The sequence below is a fragment of the Motacilla alba genome, chromosome 3 (genome assembly GCF_015832195.1).
Source record: "Motacilla alba alba isolate MOTALB_02 chromosome 3, Motacilla_alba_V1.0_pri, whole genome shotgun sequence".
NCBI classification, from domain to species: Eukaryota; Metazoa; Chordata; class Aves; order Passeriformes; family Motacillidae; genus Motacilla; species Motacilla alba.
In genome coordinates, this window is record NC_052018.1 from 104,634,877 (window position 1) to 104,658,506 (window position 23,630).

A 23,630-nucleotide genomic window follows, 5' to 3' on the forward strand; every position below is an offset into this window, starting at 1 on the left:
CTCACGCCCTGGGCAGTCCCGGCAGCGGCGGGAGCTGGGGAGCAGCGGGGCTGTTCCGCATTCCAGGCGTGCGGAAGCGGCGGAGAGGGACGGGCATGGGTGGATGCCCAGGCTCCTGTTCCGGGGCCGCACGTGGCTTGGGCGGGAGGAAGGAGCACGGGTGACACGGATGCACGGGGCGACCGGGAGCTGGGAGCGCGTGTCGGGAGGAGCGCTGCCAGGGGGGACGGAGCTGCGGGGCGGGCTCCGGGGGACAGGAGCGGCCCTCAGGGATGGACGCGCCCCTGGAGCGGCCGGGAAGCGGCGCGCGCGGGGAGGGGGAACGGGAGGGGCGGGGACAGGGAACGGGCGCGGAGCGCACGCGCGGCGGGAGGCGGCGCCAGCCCCCGCGCACGCGGCGGTGCCCGCGCGCGCGCGGCGCTTCCCGTGAGGAGGAGCGCGCGGCATGGCGGGCACCGGGACGCAGCCGCGCCCGGACCCGCATCGGCTGCGGCCGCCGCGGCGCGGCACGACCCAGCGCGACCTCACCAGCGCCCACATCGAGTCCTTCAACTACGCCATCAGCGAGGGCGTCTATCGCGCCGTGCAGGTGCGGGGGGCGCGGGGCGGGGGGCGCGGCGCCGGGCCCTCCCCCGGCCCCGCCGCGCTGACCCGGTGCCGTTGCAGGATGTGCCCTCGGTGGAGTTCGCGCTGAAGGACACCCGGCTGGCGCTGACGCTGGTCGGGGTGTCCATCGCCCCTCCCGCCGTGCCGGCCGGGACGGTGTGCCAGGAGAGGAGGGTGTTCCCGGCTGAGTGCCGCGGGCTCCGCAGCACCTACCGCGGCAGGATCACCGTAAGTGCCCGCGCCCCGCACACGCGTGTCCCTGTCCCGCCGAGCCCCGCACACGCGTGTCCTGTCCTGTGGGGCTGGCCGAGCCCCGCACACGCGTGTCCCTGTCCCGGCCGAGCCCCGCACACGCTTGTCCCTGTCCCGGCCGAGCCCCGCACACGCGTGTCCCTGTCCCGCCGAGCCCCGCACACGCGTGTCCCTGTCCCGCCGAGCCCCGCACACGCGTGTCCCTGTCCCGGCCCTGTGCTGTAGTTTTAAAGGTCCCTTCCCGGCTCGCCGATCTCTCGGGGGGTTCCGGGAGCGCTGCCCCCGTGGGCTCTGGGGTGTTGGTGATGTGTGCCCTCGCTGTTTTCCCCCGCACATCAGGCTTGTCGCGGTCCCGGCCCCGCTGCCCTTCTTTCTCCCCGCAAGCAGCCAGCTGGCTTGGAAGACCTCGGATGGAGACCCGTGTCATCCCAGAGAGCAGCACAATCCAGGTCTTGTTTCTGCAGGAATCTAGGTGTCAAAAGCAGCGTTGCTCCCATACAGAAGTCCAGAGCTATAAATCTCTCCTGTTCACAGGTTCATGGTTTTTGTGAAGTGCTCTGAAATTTGCCTAGAGAGTAAGCATCCCCGGCAGATATTGTCCTTTGCAGTGTGAAAAGATGGCACCTTGCTGTTTTCTATTAAAATTATGTAGTTGTGTCTGAGCTGATTGCTTATGTGAGGTACCTGGTGCAAGGGAGAGCTTGCTTGGAATTTCAGGTTTTTTGCTTGTTTTCTTTTTCTTTTTTTTTTTTTTATTATTTTTTCTGAAGTTGCACACCTTGCCATGATAAAAGCCACTCTAAGTGCAGTACCCTATCTGAAAATGTAAGTGGGGCAGTGCAGATTGTTCACAGCTGTATTCCCTGTGGATATTAGGTTCTCCTGAGCTACAGCTGATTTTTTTTTCTTACCTGAATTATTTCCCATCTCTTTTCTTTTTCCCATTGTCTGTCTGTTTAATTATTTTTAATGCTTGGAGCAGTTAGAACAGTTTGCTGTGCCTTGTGTGAAAAAGCATTGTCTTGTGCTGGGACGGGTTAACCTCTGCCCTTCCCTGCCCATGCACAGCAGAAAACAATCAGTAATCACTCCCTGTTTCCACCGTGCTGCTTTAGCTCCATATCCCTGCCTCAGTTCCCACTGCCCCAGGGTAGGATGTGAGCCCCAGTCTACAGAGCAGCCGTAGACCTTTTATCATCACTTCAGGTGTAGGCCAGGCTGCAGCAGTCCCTGTGTAAGGCTGCCCCGTGGATTTAAAGGGGCACAGTAGCATTTCCCTTCCCTTTTCCAGTAATTTCTGAGACTCAGTTTACTCATTGTAGCTGCTGCCAGATGTTGAACCCATGTTCCTGTATTGCAGTGCCAGTGTTTCTCTCCTGCAGGTCATCAGCTCTCTCAAAGCCCATCATTCTGCATCTAAAGTTAGGATTCTTTGCTCCCACAGTTTTTCTTCACACAGACTGACAGGACTTGATAATAAATTATCTCTCCTGCTTGCTTTTCTTTCTTGCTCTTCAGACCACTCATGAACGTGCTAAGTGAAGCAAGGAAAGATTTTGTCATGCCTGTAGTGCGGATGTCTTTTCAGTGGACACTTGCTGTCTTCTTCTGCTTTTAACTGTTACCTTCTGAAGTTTCCTCTCCTGTCCTGTGGCTGCCTTTTTCCATTTAGGCTGCTCTGTTGGAGGGTCTGGAAGGCAAAGGAAGCCAGACCAACCTTGCTCAGCCAGCAGCTTCTTTACCTGACTCCAGACTTGTGTGATTTTCTTCTGTAAACCCACTTTGCCTGTTCCCCAGAGTGTAATCTTTATGCATGTATCTACTGGCTCTTTTTTATTTTTGCTACCATTTTACAGTGATACAAGTCTGTTCAACTGCTTGTGGTTGTATGAAAGGTACAGTTAATACAGCATGAAACATTAGAAGGGCAACTTAACCTGCTTTCTGTTGGTGTTGTGTTGTTTTAGGCCGACATCAGCTGGTCAGTGAATGACATGCCACAAGAGACTATCAAACAGCCCTTAGGGTATATTCCAATCATGGTGAAGTCCAAATTGTGCAACCTCTGTGGTTTTTCTCCACAAGACCTTATGCAGCACCACGAGGAGGAAGAGGTAACGGGGACTTTGAGGGTCAGGAAAGTCTGTTTTACCTGAGCCATCTGACCATCAGATCACCTTCTCTTTGCAGGGCTTGAACATTGATATTTTATTTCAAGTTTGGCTTCCCATTTTCTCTTGAAAGCAGATTGTTTATGGGGGCTCGATGAAGCAGCTGGAGAAGTTTGCAGCCGTGGCTGTTCTTGAGCACAGGGATCTGTTTGGTGTCAGTACCTGCAGTTTTGGTATAGAACCTCTCAGCTGCTACACAGCAACTGAGAGTGCTGTGAAGGGGACTCTGCAGAGAGAAAGATCTGGAGAACAGGCACTGAAAGAGACATTTCCATTCCCAGTTGTCTTCCCAGTAGCATGTTAGCTGTCTATAATTGAATACAGACTTATTTAGCTCTGCATTTTGAACTCACAAAAAAAGACAGAGAAAACTACAAAGGAAAATCGGAAAAGTAAGCCTGTGTGTGACCAGACAGAGATCTTCTGCTCTGAAAATCCTTCTGGTTTATAAACTCAAAATGAGACCTTCAGAGCGCTTACTTTAAAAAGTTCATGTCAGATGCTCAGATATGTTCCATTGATCACAAATGGTTTTTCTTCCTCTAAATTGTGGAACATGCATCCTTTTCCTTGCACTGTGCTACATTTAGCCCCTGCTAAGGAGAGTAGCCTTTCCAAAATCAGTGCTGAATCATGTCTTGCTATTTCCCATTTAATGTTTGGTTTTCGTTTATAGTACAGACATTTTTTTTTCTTTTACTCACAATGCCAATTCTAAGTGTATTAAAATTATTTCTTCCTCCTTCCAGGAAATGGGAGGCTACTTTATAATCAATGGCTTAGAAAAAGTAATCAGGATGCTGATTATGCCCAGGCGAAACTTCCCTCTTGCAATGGCAAGGCACAAGTGGAAAAACAGAGGCCCTGGTTTCACAGAGTATGGTAAGCTCAGCAGTTTCCTGCAGCATCCTGGTAACAACTGCTTGAGGACAAACAGGAGTGACCATCTGTAGCTGAATTTTGGTCGTTTGTTTTGTTGCAGTTCTTGTGTAGTGTTAATTTTTTTTGCTGCACGTAAGAATTAAGGGGTAAACACACCACCATGATGGTACAAGCAAGAAGCAGGGACTTGCCTTGTGGGAGCTGTCTGAGCTACCCATGGGGAGCGAGGAGATTTTATTCCAGGCTTTGCAGCACTTGCCACCTTTTGTTGTGTGGAAGGTGCAACTAAAACCTCACCTTCAGTACAAGTCAGTGGAATCCACTGAAGTAATTTCACTGCTTTTGTCCATACTTCACAATGGCAGATTTAATATCCATGAAGCAGAGTAAACTGGGCTCATGGCTGCACCTTCCCTTTGTCGTGTATACTCAGCAAAACCAGTTTAAAATTGAATTAAGCCAGAAAATGTTAAACAGCATTTTAAACTCAGGTGTTGCCAGTTGCTGATTTGACTGGACCATGGCTCTTGAGCACACACTGTTGTTCCATACTAGTTTATTTCAAGGCAGTGCCAGGTTAGATGGTCCTTTTTTGTTTTATTTTCCTTTGTCCTGCAGATGATAGTGTGGAGCTGGACCTGGAAACACTGCTGCTGCACTGCCACCCAAACACAGAGATAAGAGTGCCATTAGGAACAGCACTTGTATGCTACTCTGTCCTACAACCAAAGGTTACAAACAGGATAGTTGAGGCCTGGGTCTTTCTTTACAAACTTTGTGCATCTTCCAAGCCTCTTAGCACTGTGCTGACTGTCCTGAGACACAGCCCTCTTTAGCTAAGAGCTGAGTTGAGGTCATGTGTTCATTTGAAGTGGCACACTGACAGTGAAGTGAGTGATCTGCCTCATGTTCTCAGCCATCAAGTACCAAAGCTTCTCCCATGAATTGTCTCACACCTCCTTGGACATGACGCGGCGATGCAGCCACTTGGTTTTGTGCAGCTCGTGCTGACGTTGTGATTTTTGCAGGGGTGGTGATGCACTGTGTCAAGGATGAGCATACTGCAATAAATATGAACCTTCACTACTTGGAAAATGGCTGTGTCATGGTGAATTTCATTTTTCGCAAAGAGTTGTTCTTCCTCCCCTTGGGATTTGCTCTGAAGGTAAGCAATGAATGCTTGTCATTTCTATACTGAATACATACAGAAGTTTTGCAAAGCATTTTTATTTTAAGTTACGAGGAGAATCTAATTCCACTTGGAGTATTTTCAGTCAGCCTTCCAGTTCTGATTGCAGAAAGTTCATCCAAACTGTGCAACACTAATCAAACATTGTCTGCAGCAGAGGGAATGTCTGTAGGGACAAGAGATGAGGGGAGAGTCACACGCTCATGGTTTTGTGGGGTTTTTCTAATGAATGGACTGGATGGAGATCGTTATCAGTGTATGAATATCCCCTGCATTACTCTCTAAGCATCTCAACCCCACAGCATTTTGTAGTTTTCATTGTGGAAGGGCATTTCTAGAGCACTGAAAACCTAAATCATGGGTTAGTACACAGCCTTAGTTCTTTATCTGTATTTTGTAGACAGATGTTGTTATGACCTTATTTTTCTGATCTGGTAAACTTCTGTTTCTCAGGCATTAGTTAATTTCCCAGACTACCAGATTTTTGAAGAGTTGGTGAAAGGAAGGGAAGACGACACCTTTTATGCAAACTGTGTTACTGAGATGTTGAGAGCGGTGGTGGATGCCGGCTGTTTGACACAGCAGAACGTCCTGGATTACCTGGGAAAGAGCTTCAGAGTGAAACTCAACCTGCCTGAGTGGTACAGCAATGAACAGGCTGCAGATTTCATTCTGAGGTCTGTATGTGGCTGGGATCCAGTGTCTTTGTGTTGAATTTGTAGGCATTGTGTGAGAGTATTATGATGATACGTGTTTTAATGGATTGACACAAGTATTGCCAAAACAGTTTCACAAGAGGGTGACAGTTTCTATTTAGATGGGATTTTTGCTTAAAGCTAGCTCTGTGACTGCTTGAGGATCCATTTGATGAACAGAAATACTGCAGTTTATTATCAGTTTCACACAATTTCTGTCAGCTCTGAATAATTTTTATCTTTTAAAATGGCAGAAAAGAAATGCTTTAAAATCTTCTTACATGAAATAAGTTAGAAAGCAGTGGAGGAATTGGCTTTGACACTGTCAGTGTGACAGGCATTCAACTAAAAATTTCATTTTTCTGGTAAAGTAGGTGTTTGCTCTTCCTCCAGCTTTAGGAATTAGGTGTGGTTTTCCTTTCTTTGTTTGTGCTAGACTGTTGCTCAGCTCACAGTTTTCCATACATGGCTTTATAGCAGTGGAGATTTGGAGTTTCTGTGACAGGACACTGATAGTGCTAACAGAAATATTTTGTAGTTTATGTCTGCCTTGTTAGGCTTTTATTTAAAAAAAATTGGTTTACAATTATTTAGGAGAGACTTGAAGAGCATGAAGCTAGCATGAAGAGATCATGGTAGTTGTCCTTTTTTTTCCTCTTCCTTCAGCAATTGTATCTGTATTCACCTGACCAGTAGAATTGAAAAGTTCTACCTGCTCTGTATGATGACCCAGAAGCTCTATGCTTTTGCCAAAGGGGAATGCATGGAAGATAATCCAGACAGTCTTATGAATCATGAGGTGCTTACCCCAGGACAGCTTTTCCTTATGTTCTTAAAGGTAAGGTCATGGCTCCCACATCTTTACATTTCTTTACGGATCAGGAAGTTGGTAACATGCTTCTGACTTAAACAAGTAAATTACTACTAATCTATTCCAATTCAATTTATAGGGATACCTCATTTTAGGATGCTGGGAGTAGAGAAGTCGTGTTCAGAAGCTTGACTGTCCCATGAAGTTCACTGTGGAATAGTAGTTCTCATCCCAAATAAGATACTCCCCTGTGTTATTACATATTTGTATAATCTTTCTTCTCACCTTGAGCCAGAATTTTCTATAGCATTGTTTTGTTGAAAGCCTGCAAAAAATTCTCTGCTACATGAGTGGTTTGAAAGTGAACTAGTGCTATGAAAAACAGCTACCAGGAGCCAGAAAAAGTTGTTTTTCTGCCTAGCCCTTGCTCTCAGATCAGCAGGGGAGTGAGGTAACAGCCCCTTTTCTTTGAATCCTAATATCCTAAATAGTCTAAGGCATACAGTGAACACAGTGTACACTGCAAACAGAGTTATCCTTCTGGTCAGATTGTAGGTACAGTTTCTTCTTTGGGTTGTCTGTGCTTTATGAAATTCTCTTATTGTACTTTATTTGCCAGACTCGTCATCATTCTGGGTGGAAGTGATTGCCAAGCTGTTGGGTGGGTGTTTTCTTTTTAGTTTAGTGTTGACATATATCATCAGCATCTTGATAGAATGAATTCAGTGTTGGAAATAAGTCTGGAAAACTGTCAGTTCCTTAAAAGTTGTCCATCTTGCTAATTTCAGAGGAGTTCTGTGGCATGTGCAGCTGATGTGCTAGATTAGAACTGGTGTTCTAATTTGAGCCTTTCCTATCCTGTTTTAATTTTAAATCTCTCACTTTTAAACCGTAGGAGAGGCTTGAAACCTGGCTGCAATCTGTTAGGTTTGTTTTGGAGAAAAGAGCAGAAAAGGCAGATATCAGCCTAAATACAGACAGCCTGGTGAAGGCATTCAGCCTGGCACCAGACTTCACCAAGCCATTTGAGTATCTGCTTGCAACTGGTAACCTGAGGTCTAAAACAGGTAAATCTGCAGGCTTAAGGTGACTTATTTTTTTCCCCCCATAAAACAGAATGAGGAACAACGTAAAATTGAGCTCTTAACTGGAAACAACTGCTTGTAGGCAAACATTGTACACTGTAACAATTGCTAAAAGGGGTTTGAGGAAGGGATAGTTGAGGAAAAAGGCAAGATTTATACACAAGGATAGGCAGTGTGCATGGTATAGAACAGGTTAGTTATGAAAGCAAAGTCTCTACCCAGATAAACAGTTGAAATGGAATTTAGCAATTTCCAAAACAGTGAGCATAATTCAATTTGCTTTCGCAAAGAGTATTTCTTCTTAGGATGTACAATGTAAGACAGAGAAGGGGTATTTTTTAATCACAACGACTGCCCCATTAGTCATGTGAGCTTAAATAGAGAGAAACAGGTTTCTGATGTAGATTCAGATTTTTCTGATGCTTCCCTGAAGTGTCCAGTATGACAGTGTTGTAATGGAGTGCCCACTAGAAAATGAAATTAGATTAAAAACCTGCAGAATTGTGGTAAAACATACCAGCTGCAAATTCCTATTTGCTTCACTGGCAATTACTTCCACGTGCTTGTAAAAGGAACTAGATTTTAAGGAACAGCTTGGAATTTAAAGTCTCTAGGTCTCTTACAGGTCACTGAGTTGCCTGTGCACATGCACCTGCCCTGTTGGGATCCAGTGTGAGCATCTTTAGGGCTTGTCAGTGAAAAATAGGAAACCGCCCTGTAACATCATCCTGTGTTTCTTAAAGCTGGATGAGCTCCTGACGTAAATCTCCCCTTTGTTCCCCAGGGCTGGGCATGTTGCAGGCCAGCGGTCTCTGTGTGGTGGGGGACAAGCTGAATTTCATCCGCTACCTCTCGCACTTCCGCTGCATACACAGAGGGGCGGCGTTTTCCCAGATGAGAACCACGACCGTGCGCAAGCTGCTGCCCGAATCCTGGGGCTTCCTGTGCCCTGTGGACACCCCGGATGGAGAGCCCTGTGGGCTGATGAACCACATGACAGCTCTGTGTGAAATTGTCACCGAGATGGTGCCCGTGGCAGACATTCCGCCTTTGTTATGTTCCCTGGGTATGTTTCACTGGCCTGATGGTTTAGTGAAGTGTTCTCCTCTCTTACCTCCCTGCCCTGCAGCGCTGTGCCTGGGAAGGGCTCTTCACACAGCATCACAGCACACTGCTCAGTTGAGAAGTGAAATCAAGTTTGACTTACTGGGCTTCTGCTTAGTAGTAAATAACACATTGCTTGTGCAGGCACATCAGCCTGTAAAATTCACTGTCAGTGTCTCTCAGCTGTGTGCTGTAATGTGAGGATGTTCACTGAAGCACAAGGAATTTCTCACAGTTCTGAGAAACTGGACTAAGCAGTAACTTCGTAATGAATTGAACTGCAGTTCACTTGTGATTACCACAATAATGAGAATCCTTATTTCAGTCAGAAAAATGGGAAAGGGAATGACACTGTAAGTTGTAAATGTTTTTCATTTTCCATTGAACCCGTCTATGGCTTTGCCGAGAATTTTTTGATGTCTCACAAAGTTTCTAGGTGTGACCTGAGAAGTGCAGAAATAACTCCTGTGTTTTGTTTGCTTTTTTTTTTTTCTGGCTGTTCTGTCCATCAACCCCCTCTTGCCACAGGTGTCGCCCCCATTGATGCAGCTCCAAGCCAGCCTTACTCAGAGTGCTACAGAGTTGTGCTGGATGGCTCCATGGTGGGCTGGGTAGAGCGGGAGCTGGCTCCCGAGATTGCAGAGACTCTCCGCCGTTTCAAGGTTTGTTGTCTTGTTCGAAATGTTTCTTAGCTAAACATCTTCAACATGCAGTGATCAAAAATAGGAATGTTTGGAACTTCTTAGGCTCCCTTTTTTTTTATTTCCCCAATCTGACCCAGTAATTTATCTTTGGTTGTGTATTAGTATTGGAGTGTGCTTTTGTGTTACCTTTTTTATTAATCTCTGTGTTTCATCTGTTGGTTTATGAAGTTACCGTTTTTGAAAGAACATTTTCTTGGAAAAGGCAAGATAAGACATATTCTGTCTTTTTTTTTGTGTGTGTTTTTTTCTAAAAATATTTCTAAGAACTCTTCTCCGTAGCTTTTTTATTAGTGGCTACACCTGTGGTTGGCATTTTCATTGTGTGACCAGTGGTGCAGTTTAGTTAAACTGGGTTTGTGTTTCTAGATTGTTATTTCTTTGCACCAACAGATAACACAAGAGAAGAGATTTCCTGCACGGGCAGAAGTGGTCCTTATCCCAATGACAGGAAAACCCAGCCTGTATCCTGGGCTCTTCATTTTCACTAACCCTTGCCGGATGGTGCGGCCTGTCAGAAACCTGTCCTATGGAAGGAATGAATGGATTGGGACTCTGGAACAGGTGGGATTTGCATATTCCCATGTTACAGAGGTACCTGGCATCCAAAAATGGGTTTGGTAAATATTTATGAAAGGAGCTGAGGATGAGGCTTGTGTTGAAGAGCTAGAATAGGTGACAGAAGGGGTTTTTTCACTCTTGCAAATTAATTTCTGGTAAGAGTCATAGCTGGACTGTAGAGATCTTTTTGAGATCTTCACATCTGCACTTGGTATTAACTTTGTGAAGATTTGAGGTGAAGGATTGCTGTGTTGTGTGTACTATGTCATCTTGTGTTACATCATGTTTGCCAAATGGCTCCTGGGCAGCCAAGTGGATTGCTGGGGAGTTCATCCACTTGGAACTATTAAACTGGGAAACAGAAAGGAGGACTCGTTACTGCAGTTCTGTATTTCAGGCTTCCTTCCCATGCAGCTAATCTGTGATGGGTGGTTTACCAACTGTCTGATTTGTCTTGCTAATACTCCACAGTGCAGGCAGCAACCACAGCTAAAACTGAAATGGACAGAAAGCCATCGGAGACAGCTTTGTTTTGTTTCCCTCCCTTTAAAGGAAGGAAGTGAACGAGCATTATCCAATTTGATGTTTGCAGATCTTCATGAACGTGGCCACACAGGAGTCAGAGGTGGTGCCTGGAGTGACCACTCACCAGGAACTCTTCCCTCACAGCATTTTGAGCGTGGTGGCCAATCTCATTCCCTTCTCCGACCACAACCAAAGTCCACGGAACATGTACCAGTGCCAGATGGGTAAGTGCTGAAGTACCCAATGCTGCAAGACACTGGGCAGAGGGATTAACACTTCATTAACTCCTCTAGTATATTGAATTTCTGGCAGTATTCTCAGAAAGATGTCCTTAAAACACTATCTCTCATGCTTTTCTGCAAGTAGCAATATGACTGTTCAAAACTCTGTTCCCTCTGTATCCCTGCCAGGATATTGATGCTGCAGAAGCAAATGGTTTTTGGCCTGGAAATACATAACGTGGGCCTCACTCTGGGAACCACTGGGGAGAAGACACACATACATCCCCCCAAAACGACAAAACAAAACAAGCAAACACACAAAAAAAAAATCTCAAAGTAAGCATAACCAGAAACACCACACCAACCTTAGTGGGGATTTTGAAATTGCAGAAAAGAGAACAAAATTAGATGTAGTCCTTATGAAATGCTGTGAAAGGCATTGAGTGTTGTGGTTTATAGAAAATTATAGCTGGGCTTAGGACAATTATAAAATTCCAAGGGGGTTAAGATTGATAATCCCTCTAATTTTTTAAGTATTTCCAGCTTTTTTCTTAACAAGATACAGGGAGGAATAAATCCAAGTTTCCCTCCTTCCCTCCAGGAAAGCAGACCATGGGGTTTCCTGTTTACAACTACAAGGATCGCTCGGATAACAAGCTGTACCACCTGCACACCCCCCAGAGCCCTCTGGTGAGGCCCAGCATGTATGACTATTATGGGATGGACAGCTATCCCGTTGGCACCAATTCCATCGTGGCGGTCATCTCCTACAGTGGCTATGACATGGAAGATGCAATGGTAAGCCACCAGAAGGAGAAAAATTCCTGCTGTCCTGTGAAGGAATTTGATGTGGGGCACTGGGAGTAGGAGTGATACTCGGCTGAGAAGAGCCTGCTTTCTGTCTGTGCTGGTGCTCACACCTCTTGGGCGGATTCAGCAGCGCAGTGATTGTGTTGTTACAGCAGGCAATGCTGGAAGTAGAGCAGAGCTTTGTGTGTCCAAGGCCGTGGCCTTCCAGCTTTGAAAAATACTGGGGTTATGCGAGGCTTGAGCCTTTTGGAATGGTGACTTACTGGGAGACTTTAAAAAGGCAATGTTCCCATTTTGGTCTGATGCTTACCTTTGTAAATGTTTCCTTCTTTGAAGTTATCAGCAAGTCTTTAACAGGCTTTTGTTTCTCCTTTTTAGATCGTAAATAAATCTTCCTGGCAGAGAGGATTTGCTTATGGAAGTGTTATCAAGGCAGAGAGCATTGACCTTTCCCTTAAGGCCAGCAGGGCAGGAGATAATTTAGTATTTGGCATCAAGCCTGGCGATCCAAACATTGGGGAGAAGCTGGATGCTGATGGACTGCCTTTTGTGGGGTCTATCCTGCAGCCTGGGGACCCCTTCTACAGCTTCATGAACCTCAACACAGGGGAGACCTTCACTGTGTACTATCCGTAAGTACAGCTTGTCACTCCTGGCTCTGCTCACCCCATGGGGAGGGCAGTTGGCCCTTTTCCTGCACATGTTCCCTTTTCTCCTCACGTAATAGTGTCCATGGCATGACAGAGAGCATCAAGTTAATGCTGTAGGTGACTCCCAGGCACGTATCACATCTTTTCTCTAAGCCAGTGTGTGCTGCAGAGCTGGCTTATCCCAGGAGGATATTTTTTTTGGTGATTTGCCTGTGCTGGTTGTATGTGGACATGATAAACAGTTAAGCCTGCAGCAGACCCCTGGCACGTGGAATATCAGGCTGAGGGCTCATCTGTAGAAGGAGCACAAGCCTGAACAAGGCGCTTGTCAAAGCTCACACTTTGCCTTCCCTTTCTGCTCTGAATTTCTCTCTCTACTGAAGAACTGAATCGGGTTCTTTATTTTGGGATCCCATCAGTATGGTGTGAATGCGGTGGTAGGGAGAGGGGCTGCTGCCTTAACACAGTGGAAATGGCAGTGGGATGCAGTTTATCTGATACAAAGTGTGATACAGACGAACCAAATTGAAATAATCCTTATTTTAAATCATGGGTGGCACATTACCTGATCACCTGAAAGTGGTACCTGAATGGCACTTGGAAGCTGCCTTTGGATTGCTTCCTTGCCCTAATTCTTACATAGTCCGAGTTCCCTCACTACTGAGTAATACTTTGAAGAATTGGTGGTGTTTCTCAGCTGTCCGAAGGCATTTTATAAGTGGTTGAGGTTTTTTGCTTCATTTTCCTTTTGAAACTAAAAAACATTGTCTAACCTGACACCTTTGCTATGATTGTTCCTCCACCTACACAGGAGTAAGGAAGTGGGCATTGTGGACAACGTTAGGTTGTGCAGCAATGACCGTGGCACTGGGAAGTTCAAGAAGGCTTGCATCACTGTGAGGGTTCCCCGAAATCCCACTATTGGAGACAAATTTGCCAGCCGTCACGGACAGAAAGGTATCCTGAGCCAGCTCTGGCCCGTGGAGGACATGCCCTTCACAGAGAACGGGATGGTTCCAGACATCCTCTTCAACCCTCACGGCTTTCCCTCCCGCATGACCATTGGGATGTTAATTGAGAGCATGGCGGGGAAGTCAGCAGCCCTGCATGGGGTCTCCTATGATGCCACTCCCTTCACCTTCACCGAGAAGAAGTCTGCTCTGAAATACTTCGGTGAGACTTTAGCGAGTGCGGGTTACAACTTCTTTGGCACGGAGAAGATGTACAGCGGCATCAGCGGGGTGGAGCTGGAGGCAGAGATCTTTGTGGGGGTGGTGTACTACCAGCGCCTGCGCCACATGGTCTCCGACAAGTTCCAGGTGAGGACCACAGGGCCCCGAGACGCTGTCACCAACCAGCCTGTCAAGGGCAGGAACGTGGAAGGCGGGATCCGCTTCGGCGAGATGGAGCGGGATGCTCTGCTGGCCCACGGCACGTCCTTCCTGCTCCAGGACCGCCTGTTCAACTGCTCCGACGGCTCCGTAGCCTACGTGTGCACCAGCTGCGGCAGCATGACATCCCCTGTGCTGGAGAAACTGTCCCAGTCCTCTGTGACAAGCAGCAGGAGGTATTCCTGCTCCATCTGCAGGGAGGTGGATGCCATCGAGGTTGTCCCTGTGCCCCATGTTTTCCGCTACTTTGTGGCTGAGCTGGCGGCCATGAACATAAAAACAAAGCTCAATGTGGAGTAGCTTGGTCCTTGGCCTGGTGATGGTTGGAAGGAGGAGGCACATATCATGTCTTGTCCTCATCCCTGAGTTTCAGGTATTAAGTCAGTTCTCAGGTTCTTCAAAAGAGTTCAAGATTAATTTGATGTTTGTATTACGACAGGGGCCTTGCCAAGGTGTAGGGCAAGGAAAGATGGCTCCGTTGGTTCGTTTGGACTTCCTAAAGGATCACCAGCTATTGAGATGCGTATGAAAATCAGGCAGTATTGCTGCTCTGCCCAAGCTCCCGGGTTGAGAGTGATGGGTGGGGTTCTTTGAATTCAGGCTGAAACTGTAGGTATGAAGAGGTCATAAAACAGCATGATGTGAATGCTGGAAATTACGAAAAAATTTTTTTTGTTGATTTTTTTCAAGAAAAATCTTTGAAAATGTATGCCTTAACGATGGGTTTGTGTTGAAGTTATTGTACATGTTTTGTTTTTCTTTTTTTCAATACCCTTGTGCCTTGAGTCATCAAGAAAGTGGCACAAAGTTTTGCTGCCTGAAGCCACAGCCTCGACTGCAAGTAACCAAAGTGTTCCTGGAAGTGTTCGGTGTCACCAAGCTGAGCGCTGCTGGGGTCTGGGGTTTGTTTATGGTGCATTTGGCTGAAGAAGAATAAAGCAGAGGCATTTCCAGCCTGGCTCATGTATGCGCAGCATGGATCCTGTAGGACTGGAGCTCGTCCTCCCCTAAAGTCCACAGCAGCTACCACCCACCCCCCCCTCTCCCAGGTGTCGCCCGCCCGGGCCACCCGGGGCCGAGCGTGTTCCCCGGGCGCTACAGCCCGGAGTTCTTGTGTAGCTTCTTCACCAGCCGGCAGCGCCCTGCTGGGCCGGGGGATGCTCCCGGGGCTCGGGGGCGAGGCGCGGGTGTGCCGCACGCCCGGCGGTTCCCGCGCGTCCCGCAGCACCCCCGGCGCCGGGACTCGCTCCGCGGCGCGACCGGGAAGGAGCAGCGGCCCCGGCGGGGCGGAGCGGGGCTGTTCCACCGGCTGGGGGGCGCAGCCCCGGCGGTGGGCGGTGCAGCCGGAGCTGCGGATGGGGGCTGAGCCCTGGCGGCCCCATGAGCTGCCGCTGCCATGGAGCTGCTCCGGGTGCTGCTGGCTGCCGCTCTGCTCCCGCTCCTGCCCCGTGAGTACCCCCGGGACAAACCCAGGAGGCGGAAAGGCCGGGTGGCACCCAGGCTGGACGCAGCGGCTGAGCTCTGCCGAGCTGGCGGCCGCGCTGGGTGGGATGCGTGGGGGAAGCAGTGCCCTTCAACCTTGTCTCCCTCAGTTGGCAGGGCAGCTGTGCCGCTGCCTACGCTGACCCGGCCCTTGAGCATGGTGCTGGCCGGGCAGCGCCGGCAGCTGGTGGTGTGCGTAGTGAGCGACCTGGCCCCCAGCTCTGGCCATGCTGTCTGGATCTCCAGTGGGAATGGTAGCATCCTGCAGTCCTTTGCCTATGGCGCCTCCCAGGAGGATGGTGGCACCGTCTGCTCCGTCTCCCTCCTTTCCAGCGACCCCCCGCGCGAGAGGGAGCTTGCCTGCCATGTGGGGGCCAACAGGACCTCCCCGTCCCACAGCTCCAGCCCCATCCGCATCACGGGTATGGCCCTGCTGCCACCCCCTCTGCCCGCCTTGGCCACTGCTGCCCAGCCGAGTGGGTGCACTGGTGGCCCCCGAGGAGGGAGCTTGGCAGGGCCTCTGGGGCCAGCAGGGAGCAGGTGTGAGGCCCTGGGGGCAAACGTTGCTGTCCCGATCACAGGAAGGGGTTTGTGGCTAGCCCTGCCATGCACCTGGTGCTGGGCCGCCAGTGCCTCCCCAGCTGCTCTTTCATCCCACAGGCAACGAGGAGGCAGCAGAGCTCTGTAGCACAGCTGGTGAGTCTCTGGCCCCTGCCTGGTGGGAATGTCAGCTGCCAGGGAGAAAGCCCCGGCAGTGGCTTGGCTGGGGCTACGTGGTGGTTGGGATGGGTTTTCCTCACTGTTGTGGGACTGGGGAAGAGGGAGGGAAGCTTCACCTTGGTGGGAAGAATGGGGAAACTGGGTCAGAGCCAGCCTGCCCTCAGAACAGCATGAGGGTGACATGAGGTGTCTCTGGCATGTGTAAAGATCCCAAGTGTGCCCAAACATGGCCCCATGGCAGACCTGGAAAGCACGTGGGTGCAGGGGGGTGTCTGCGGCCGGTATCACCTCACCCTTCCATTGCAGTGTCACCGGCCCCTGCCCTGGCAGCGCTGCTTATGGCAGTCCGCGTGGTGCTGCTGAAGGTCTTGCTCTCTGATGCAGTCCTCACCTCCATCCTCCTCGCCCAGAGCTGAGGGCATGGGCAACTGCCCACGTCTGAAGGGTAAGTCCGCTGGTTTGGTGTAGGGGCGTGGAAGTCATTGGAAATGTTCTGGATACTAAAGAGGGGACCCAGTGTTGGCTGGGGGAGGTACAGGATGGGAATATTGGATTGAGGAGACGAGAGAGAGGAGCTCACACATTTCTGTGGGTGGCAAGGCCCCGGAATTACCTGGAGGATGGGAAGGGACCCCAAGGTACCACGGGGGGGGGAAGTTTCCAGAATTCCAGAGGCAGGGAAGGTCCCTAGGGGGCGGCCACGTGCGCGCCCCTTCCCACGTGGGCGCCCGGCGGGACCGCCCGGGGGCGGGGCCACGGGGGCCGCGCGCCGCTGGGATTGGTTGGCGACGGCCGGCGGGGATTGGTCACGCGGGTCACGCGCGCCTCCGCCATTGGCCGGCGCGGCGGGGTCGCCATGGTAACCGGGCGTGGCGGGGCGGGAGCGCGCCCCGGAAGCGGAGTCATGGCGGCGGCGGCGGGGGCAGCGTTGCTGATGCTGCTGATGGCGGCGGCGCTGGCAGGGGGCGACGACTCGGACTGGGTGCGACTGCCCAGCAAGTGCGAGGGTAAGCGGGGCCTCGGGGGCCCGGGCTGATCGGCGCCCGCCCGCTGTCTGCTCGGGCCGGGGGTTGCTGGTGCGGGGCTGCGCCCCCGCGGGCTGCTCCTCTGCCCGCCTCCTGCCCGCGGGCATCGCTGTTCCCGGCAGTCGCTTGATCGCCTGCCGGTTCGTAGCTGGGACTGGTCGTGTGTGCTGCTTACAGTTTGGTCTCTGTGATGCTTCCTATCTGAGTATCCCTTTGGTTCGCAGGCAGTCCAGGGTAGGTCATGACGGGCATTTGCTGCCTGGTGCGGTTTCCTCTGTCTTTGTTGTGCAGGCACATGTGGAGCTCGACAGTAAAGAGAAAATTTAAAAAATAGGGAGTTCTTTACAAAACTTTCCCTGCCGGGGAAGCAGCTCTGGAGATGCTAATGTCCGAGTTCTGGTGTGGCACCAGCGTAACCTCAGAGAAGCATCAGAGCAAGCACTGACCACCCTCTGCTCCTCTTCCTGCCCAGGCTTCGGACCTGTGTCAGTGCACAGCAAAAGCTGCAGGAAGCATCTGGATAACTGGACTCAGCACTGAGCACTCCTGGCATGTGTGGGGACACTGCAGCAGGTGCGGTGTGGAGGGGGGACATCCTTCAGATCTGAGCTCCAAGGGTCTGCAGGAAGGAGAGATCATCCCACCCGAGAAACGGCCACAGTTGCCTCCAGCCCCTTGTGGCAGAAGGATTGTGCAGGAGGTGTGCACAGGGCTTCTCAACGCGTGCACGGGAGCTCTGGAGAAGCCACGTGGCTCTCTTCCTGCCTGGGGCATCTCTCAACTCACATAATTGCCTGGGAGAAGACACTGGCTCATTGCTGTCAGACCATTCTTGCTGAAGATTGGCACTTCTCCTAAAGTGGAGCTCGAAGAAGACGTGGCTCCTGACAAACAGGACCCCACAGCACTGGACAAAGCTTTCTCCAGCCTCCCGAGACCCTGTTTTTCAGGGAGGAATAGCCACACCATGCCTGGCTTCCATTCCTCCCCATTCTCACTTGTAAACCCCTGAGATACTTTTCCTGCTGTCTGTTTCTGTAGCTCTGTTGGGCTCTTTTTACAGAAGAAATAAAGCCTTTTTTTAGCTTTATAAAGATAACCCTGCACTGTGTTCTAAATCTGTTGATGATGTGGTCTCTGCTGCAGGCTGTGGTGCTGGAGGCCACGGCCAGCACTTTGTGCTGTCACCCAGCCCACCGAGCCCTGCCAGCTGCTCAGTCCCCAGCACACCACAGTGTCCCCAGAGCACTGCGAGCACAGAACCAGTACCAGATGGGACGTGCTGCCATCACGAGGTGAAGCTCTGAGCCACCCTGGGACTTGCATTGTGAAAAGACCCCGTGCTCTTCCCAAAGGAGGAGAGCAGCTTGTGGCAGGGAGGTGGAGGCTTCTGGGGGGAAAGCTGCAGGCAGAACTGAGCCTGTGTGACTTCCAGCTGTGCCACAGCCGCTGGTTTACACTGAAGCATTGGTTTGGGTGCTCCAGCTTCAAGCGTTCTCCAGTGGAAGCAGCTGAGCCATTCCTGGTTATTTCTCTGGATGGCGAAAATGTGTTTTGTGCTCACAGCAGCTTTGGCCTGCCCAGTTCCTGGGCTGGTTCCTGCTGCTGTCCCAGGTGCTCTGTCACGCTGCCTGTCAGAACAGCGACACCCCCTAAAGCGCTTGCCCTCTCTCCTTCCCACAGTGTGCAAGTACGTAGCAGTGGAGCTGAAATCCGCCTTCGAGGAGACCGGCAGGACGAAGGAGGTGATCGACACCAAGTATGGCTTCCTGGACGGGAAGGGCTCTGCTGTCAAGTACACACAGTCGTAAGTGGGCGTGGGACGGGAGGCTCCTGCTGCTGTCACTGCCCCTGGAGCCGGGGGCTTTGGGAGGCTCACCCTGTGCCTGGCTGTTGCTGGGGGCCCACGCCAAGCCTGAGCCTTTCTCTCCGTGCAGGGACATCCGGTTAATTGAGGTGACAGAGAACATCTGCAAGCGGCTGTTGGATTACAACCTGCACAAGGAGAGGAGCGGCAGTAACAGATTCGCTAAGGTGAGGGCCATTCCTCCAGTTCCTGCTCCCAAATGTGCCTCGCCCATCCCTTCCCTGCCAGAGTGACAAACCAGGTTCATTCTTCCCATCCTCTGGACTCCCTGATAGTGCCTGGCATGAGAGGCCACGCTGCCCCCCAAGTCAGACGTGGGGTGCTGTCTTTGGTGGCGGTGGGCAGGCATAGAAGGAACTTGGGGCTGTCTTCCTTTTGGGTTTGGGACCAGGTTTGCAGGGGGCTGCCACTTGAACTTCCCCCGGTAACGCTGATGCCCCAGGGATCTGGCTTGCATGTTCCTGCATGGCTGGGCAGGGTTGTGTGGCTGGCACTGGGAGGAGAGAGTGGGAGCCCTGCGGGAGGAGCACCGCCTCACCAGGCAGCGCTGCTCCCTCCCTCACAGGGCATGTCAGAGACGTTCGAGACCCTGCACAATCTGGTGCACAAGGGTGTCAAGGTGGTGATGGACATCCCCTACGAGCTGTGGAATGAGACCTCCGCTGAGGTGGCTGACCTCAAAAAGCAGGTACCCTGCCCCGTGGGATTGGCCCTCAGTGGCTGCTATGACCTTGTAGGCTGGAGTGGGAAGGGGGGAGAGCATCCAGGGGTGCGCTGCTGGGAGCAGGATGTTGGCAGGACCTGTGGCAGGAGCCTGGCCCAGGTCCTGCCACACCAGCACGTGTCTGGAGCTGGGCTCTCCTGTCTGCCCTAGTGCGATGTGCTGGTAGAGGAGTATGAAGATGTGATCGAAGATTGGTACAGGCACCACCAGACGGAGGATCTCTCCCAGTTTCTCTGTGCCAACCATGTGCTAAAAGGAAAGGACACAAGTAAGTCCTGCCTCCTGCCAGAGGCTGAAATAATGCAGGAATGCTCAGGAGGGCAGGGGAGCCTTGCTAAAGCATGGGGAGTCCTGCCTCTCCAGCAGAGCCCGCTCTGCCCCTCTCTTCTCCTCTTTTCCCTAGGCTGCCTGGCAGAGAAGTGGACTGGCAAGAAGGGTGATTTGGCAAGCGTGGGGGAGAAGCAGAGCAAAAAAAAGAGCGGGAAGAAGAAGAAAAAGGGCCAGAAGGATGAGCGCGAGGGAGCTGCCAGCCTTCCGGACACAGGGGAGGCCCTGGAGGGGGTCCAGGAGCAGGCTCCGCTCACCCACAGCCCAGCTGATGAGCTGTAGGCAAGCAGCCCTTGCCCCCGGGGCCGCAGCTCCGGGGTTTCACCCCGCTGTGCCTATGGGTACCAAAGGAAAAGGGACTTGTGACTCGGGGGAGACGGGAGCGCCTGGCCCCGCCTTGCCAGCCTGGGTGCTATCCCGCGATTCGGTGTCACGGAGCCGCGGCCCCAGCCCTGCCGCATCCCTGCCCGGGGCTCCAGCTCCGGGAGGCCGCGAGTGCTGCCCCGCCGCCGGCTCCTCGCACGCCGCCGGGACTGTAAATAAAGACGTTTTCCCCAGAGTTGCCGCCGCCACTGCCGGCCCTGCTTCTGCTGCTGCTGCCGGGTGCGGGCTGAGCGCTGCCGCGGCCCGGTCCCGGGGAGGCCGGAGCGGGGCCGAGCCGGGCCCTGCCCCCGCCGAGCCAAAGGTCGGGGCCGTGAGGGGGCGCGGCGCGAGCGCTGCCGGGCGGCGCTCATTGGCGGGGCCGCGGCCGGGGGGGCGTGGCCCGGCCGGGGGGCGGGAGGGGCGCGGCGCGAGCGGCGATTGGCGGGCGCGCGGGGGCGGACGCGGCGGGGATTGGCGCGCGCGCGGGGGCGGGGCGCGGCGGGGGCGCGGCGCAGCGAGGCTGAGGGGCCGCGGCCGTGTCGGTGTCCGGGTCCGGGGCGGCGGCGGCGGCGGCGGCGGGATGGTGGACAGCGTGTACCGGACGCGGTCGCTGGGAGTGGCGGCGGAGGGGCTGCCGGACCAGTACGCGGACGGGCGGGCGGCCCGCGTGTGGCAGCTGTACATCGGGGACACGCGGGGCCGCACGGCCGAGTACCGCAGCTGGCTCCTGGCGCTGCTCCGCCAGCACCGCTGCCGCTCCGTCCTGGACGTGGCCTGCGGCACCGGGTGAGGCCCCGCGCCCCGCTCCCGCCCATCTCCCAGGTGTCCCTTCCCCCTGCCCGGGGCTACCCGGGGCCTCGCTGCCCCCGGCCATCCCCAGTGCCCCCCTCCCTGGCCCCCTGTGCTGCCCCCGGCCCCGCTGACAGCCGTGTCCCCAGGGTGGACTCCATCATGCTGCTCGAGGAGGGCTTCCAGGTGACCAGCGTGGATGCCAGCGACAAGATGCTCAAGTACGCGCTGAAGGAGCGCTGGGAGCGGCGCAAGGAGGAGCCCTTCGACCGATGGGGTGCGGGGGCTGTGGGGGCCGGGAGGGGCCTGCGGACACTGACACTCTCCCCCCAGCGCGCTGTCCGTGGCCCCGCGCCAGATGAGATGGCTCATCTGGGACTGCCGCTGGCTGGGACAAGCCATGGTCCTTGCCTGTCTGGCTGCTGGCCAGAGGCCAGAGCCAGCAGCTACAGGGACCTGGGAAGGGCTGGGTGATGCTGGGATGGGGTCTTGCAGGCAGGGGAGGCTGTTGGGTGTCCCTAACCTTATCCATTTCCCTGTGCTGCAGTCATCGAGGAGGCCAACTGGCTCACACTGGAGAAGGACCTGGAGAAGCCAGGGGATGGGTTTGATGCAGTGATCTGCCTAGGGAACTCCTTTGCACATCTGCCTGATTTCAAAGGTGAGTTGGGGCAGGGGAGAGGAGGGTGAGCACCTGTGTGTGCATAGTGTCTTCCAGCAAGCTGAGAACGTGTCCTAAGTCATGGCATTAGTGGGATGGGATTACACACAGTGGAGCTGCTGTTTCGTGGCCCATCTCCAGGGAGGGTGGAGCTGAGGCCTCGCTGCCCCAGTCTGTGACATGAATGGGCCTACTGGGTTCAATGGTCATGGTGGAGGTTTGTGCATCGATGTCACTGCTGTGACAAGGCTGGAGGCACACCCAGATTTGTGCTACAAAGGCGGGTGGTGGGTTTCCCACATGGCACGCTCTGCTCCAGTGAGGCTGAGAACGTGCCTGAGCTCATGCCATGGGTGGGGCTGTGGGTTCTCCAAGCTGAGATTTGGGGGAAGATGGTAGGGGCAGGTATTTGCGTGTGCATGCGTACGTGTGTATGGGTAAGACGAGGCCATATGGACTGTGCCACGGGGCACAGCCAGTGCTTGGAGACGCCATAGTTTCCTCTCCAGGGGACCAGAGTGACCACAAGCTGGCCCTGAGGAACATTGCCAGCATGGTGCGGCCCGGGGGTGTCCTGGTCATTGACCACCGCAACTACGATCACATCCTGGCCACGGGCTGCGCGCCGCCCGGCAAGAACATCTACTACAAGGTCGGTGGCTGGCAGGCCCTGCCCCATCCCAATCCCCTTTGCCCCAGCCCCACGGCCTCAAGGGGGCCAGGCAGGGCAGGCAGCAGGATTGTGCCCAGGCTGGGGGCCACTGAGTCCCCACAGGACACAGATGTCCTCCTGTGGTCTCCCAGAGCGACTTGACCAAGGACATCACCACCTCGGTGCTGCTGGTAAACAACAAGGCACACATGGTGACCCTGGACTACACGGTGCAGGTCCCCCCCACTGAGGCGGGGGCGGACCCGGAGCTGAGGTGAGAAGAGCTGCAGAGGTGGCTCCCGGCCTGGGGGGGTGGCTGGCTCTGTGCCCCGCTGTCCCCCTGCCTCACCAGCACTGCCTCCTTGCAGCAAGTTTCGCCTCTCGTACTACCCGCACCGGCTGGAGGCCTTCACAGCCCTGCTGAAAGGTGCCTTCCAGGGAAAGTGCCAGCACAGCGTCCTGGGCGACTTCCAGCCCTACACACCAGGACAGGCCCACGTGCCCTGCTACTTCATCCACGTCGTGAAGAAGACAGGCTGAGGGCGCTACGGAGATGGGACTGTGGTGGCTGAGAGCTCCAAGCAGCTGTGGGTCCAAGCAGGGGGTGGGGACATGGCTGAGAGCCACCTGGGAGACCCCTCCCCTTAATTAAGAACACTTGTGAGAGCTACCTTCGATCATGGTCCGTGTGTCCCTGTATGGGCAGGGTACGGGGCGAGGGGGACGGCCACTGCCTCCTCAGGACTCTGTGGAAGGAGGTGCTCAGCCTGAGGGTGGCACAGGATGGGCGCAGGCACAGCTGCCCCACCAAGGCCCCAGCTGCAGGTGGGGCTTGGGGCTTCCCTTGAAGCAGGAAGGAGGGGAGAGCTGGCTCCCAGGTGGTTGCACACCCCGGCTGTGTCCCTGCAGCACCGCTCACAGGAGTGCGCTGGAACCTGTTTTCTCACGTGCAGCTCCCAAACAGGTGCTGACTCCTGTTCTTGACACTCCTCAGCCCCACACAGGGGTACCCACTCCCCCAGTGGAGCTTCCAGAGTGGGGAGGCTCCACGCTGGAGCCTCCACCAGTGTTTCTGCTGTGGCTGCAGCTCCCTCCCTCCCACCCTGGGGAAGATGTGGTGCCCAGATCCTGCAGCACGGAGCAGTGCGGTCAGGGATAGCCCTGCCTGAACACGCTCGGGCACCAGAGCCAGAGCCACAGGGCTCCAGGCAAGCACCAGCTGCAAACTCACACGTGGAATGCCAGAAGCTGCTGTGAAACCAGCCCTTAGCAGAGGAGCCCCAGGGGGAGCAGGCCTTCACAGCCACACTTGGCCCAAGGATCCAGCTGTCAGCAAGCTCAGTGCCTGCAGCAGGTGGGGCAAAAC

At 53.5% G+C, this 23,630-nt stretch overlaps 4 protein-coding genes across 6 annotated transcripts; all 4 read left to right on the top strand.

The window, feature by feature from the left end:
* Positions 1-339: 339 nt before the first annotated feature.
* POLR1B (RNA polymerase I subunit B) lies at positions 340-14,621 on the top strand. The gene is made up of 15 exons (XM_038131418.1): positions 340-589; positions 667-834; positions 2,826-2,972; positions 3,779-3,911; positions 4,940-5,076; positions 5,554-5,777; positions 6,462-6,633; positions 7,502-7,673; positions 8,476-8,757; positions 9,324-9,457; positions 9,890-10,060; positions 10,650-10,806; positions 11,405-11,601; positions 11,992-12,245; positions 13,075-14,621. Exons 1-15 carry the CDS (start codon positions 446-448, stop codon positions 13,952-13,954), a joined length of 3,372 nt encoding a protein of 1,123 aa, XP_037987346.1. The 5' UTR covers positions 340-445; the 3' UTR covers positions 13,955-14,621.
* Positions 14,622-14,847: 226 nt separating this feature from the next.
* On the top strand, positions 14,848-16,422 carry PTCRA (pre T cell antigen receptor alpha). Of its 3 annotated transcripts, XM_038131427.1 has the most exons (4): positions 15,021-15,102; positions 15,247-15,558; positions 15,797-15,832; positions 16,163-16,422. In XM_038131427.1, the coding sequence occupies exons 1-4, from the start codon at positions 15,051-15,053 to the stop codon at positions 16,270-16,272; spliced, it is 510 nt and encodes a 169-aa protein (XP_037987355.1). In that variant the 5' UTR covers positions 15,021-15,050; the 3' UTR covers positions 16,273-16,422. The 3 variants fall into 3 exon arrangements, with proteins under 3 accessions (XP_037987352.1, XP_037987353.1, XP_037987355.1); XM_038131424.1 differs by having other exon boundaries at positions 14,848-15,558; XM_038131425.1 differs by lacking the exon at positions 15,797-15,832 and having other exon boundaries at positions 14,848-15,558.
* Positions 16,423-16,710: 288 nt separating this feature from the next.
* CNPY3 (canopy FGF signaling regulator 3) lies at positions 16,711-20,358 on the top strand. Its single transcript, XM_038131423.1, has 6 exons — positions 16,711-16,863; positions 18,565-18,688; positions 18,819-18,915; positions 19,314-19,436; positions 19,623-19,740; positions 19,876-20,358. The coding sequence occupies exons 1-6, from the start codon at positions 16,713-16,715 to the stop codon at positions 20,079-20,081; spliced, it is 819 nt and encodes a 272-aa protein (XP_037987351.1). The 5' UTR covers positions 16,711-16,712; the 3' UTR covers positions 20,082-20,358.
* Positions 20,359-20,623: 265 nt separating this feature from the next.
* GNMT (glycine N-methyltransferase) lies at positions 20,624-22,941 on the top strand. The gene is made up of 6 exons (XM_038131422.1): positions 20,624-20,948; positions 21,101-21,228; positions 21,499-21,612; positions 22,122-22,264; positions 22,417-22,538; positions 22,633-22,941. Exons 1-6 carry the CDS (start codon positions 20,743-20,745, stop codon positions 22,802-22,804), a joined length of 885 nt encoding a protein of 294 aa, XP_037987350.1. The 5' UTR covers positions 20,624-20,742; the 3' UTR covers positions 22,805-22,941.
* The last annotated feature ends 689 nt before the right edge of the window (positions 22,942-23,630 follow it).

Coding starts and splice junctions, on each gene's coding strand:
- GNMT (XM_038131422.1), top strand. CDS start 20,743: ATGGTGGACAGCGTGTACCGGACGCGGTCGCTGGGAGTGGCGGCGGAG. Junction 20,949..21,100: donor GACGTGGCCTGCGGCACCGG/GTGAGGCCCCGC, acceptor CCGTGTCCCCAG/GGTGGACTCCATCATGCTGC. Junction 22,539..22,632: donor GGGGCGGACCCGGAGCTGAG/GTGAGAAGAGCT, acceptor GCCTCCTTGCAG/CAAGTTTCGCCTCTCGTACT.
- PTCRA (XM_038131424.1), top strand. CDS start 15,051: ATGGAGCTGCTCCGGGTGCTGCTGGCTGCCGCTCTGCTCCCGCTCCTG. Junction 15,559..15,796: donor CAGCCCCATCCGCATCACGG/GTATGGCCCTGC, acceptor TTCATCCCACAG/GCAACGAGGAGGCAGCAGAG. Junction 15,833..16,162: donor AGAGCTCTGTAGCACAGCTG/GTGAGTCTCTGG, acceptor CTTCCATTGCAG/TGTCACCGGCCCCTGCCCTG.
- CNPY3 (XM_038131423.1), top strand. CDS start 16,713: ATGGTAACCGGGCGTGGCGGGGCGGGAGCGCGCCCCGGAAGCGGAGTC. Junction 18,689..18,818: donor GCTGTCAAGTACACACAGTC/GTAAGTGGGCGT, acceptor CTCTCCGTGCAG/GGACATCCGGTTAATTGAGG. Junction 19,437..19,622: donor TGGCTGACCTCAAAAAGCAG/GTACCCTGCCCC, acceptor TGTCTGCCCTAG/TGCGATGTGCTGGTAGAGGA.
- POLR1B (XM_038131418.1), top strand. CDS start 446: ATGGCGGGCACCGGGACGCAGCCGCGCCCGGACCCGCATCGGCTGCGG. Junction 5,077..5,553: donor CCTTGGGATTTGCTCTGAAG/GTAAGCAATGAA, acceptor TCTGTTTCTCAG/GCATTAGTTAATTTCCCAGA. Junction 9,458..9,889: donor AGACTCTCCGCCGTTTCAAG/GTTTGTTGTCTT, acceptor TTGCACCAACAG/ATAACACAAGAGAAGAGATT.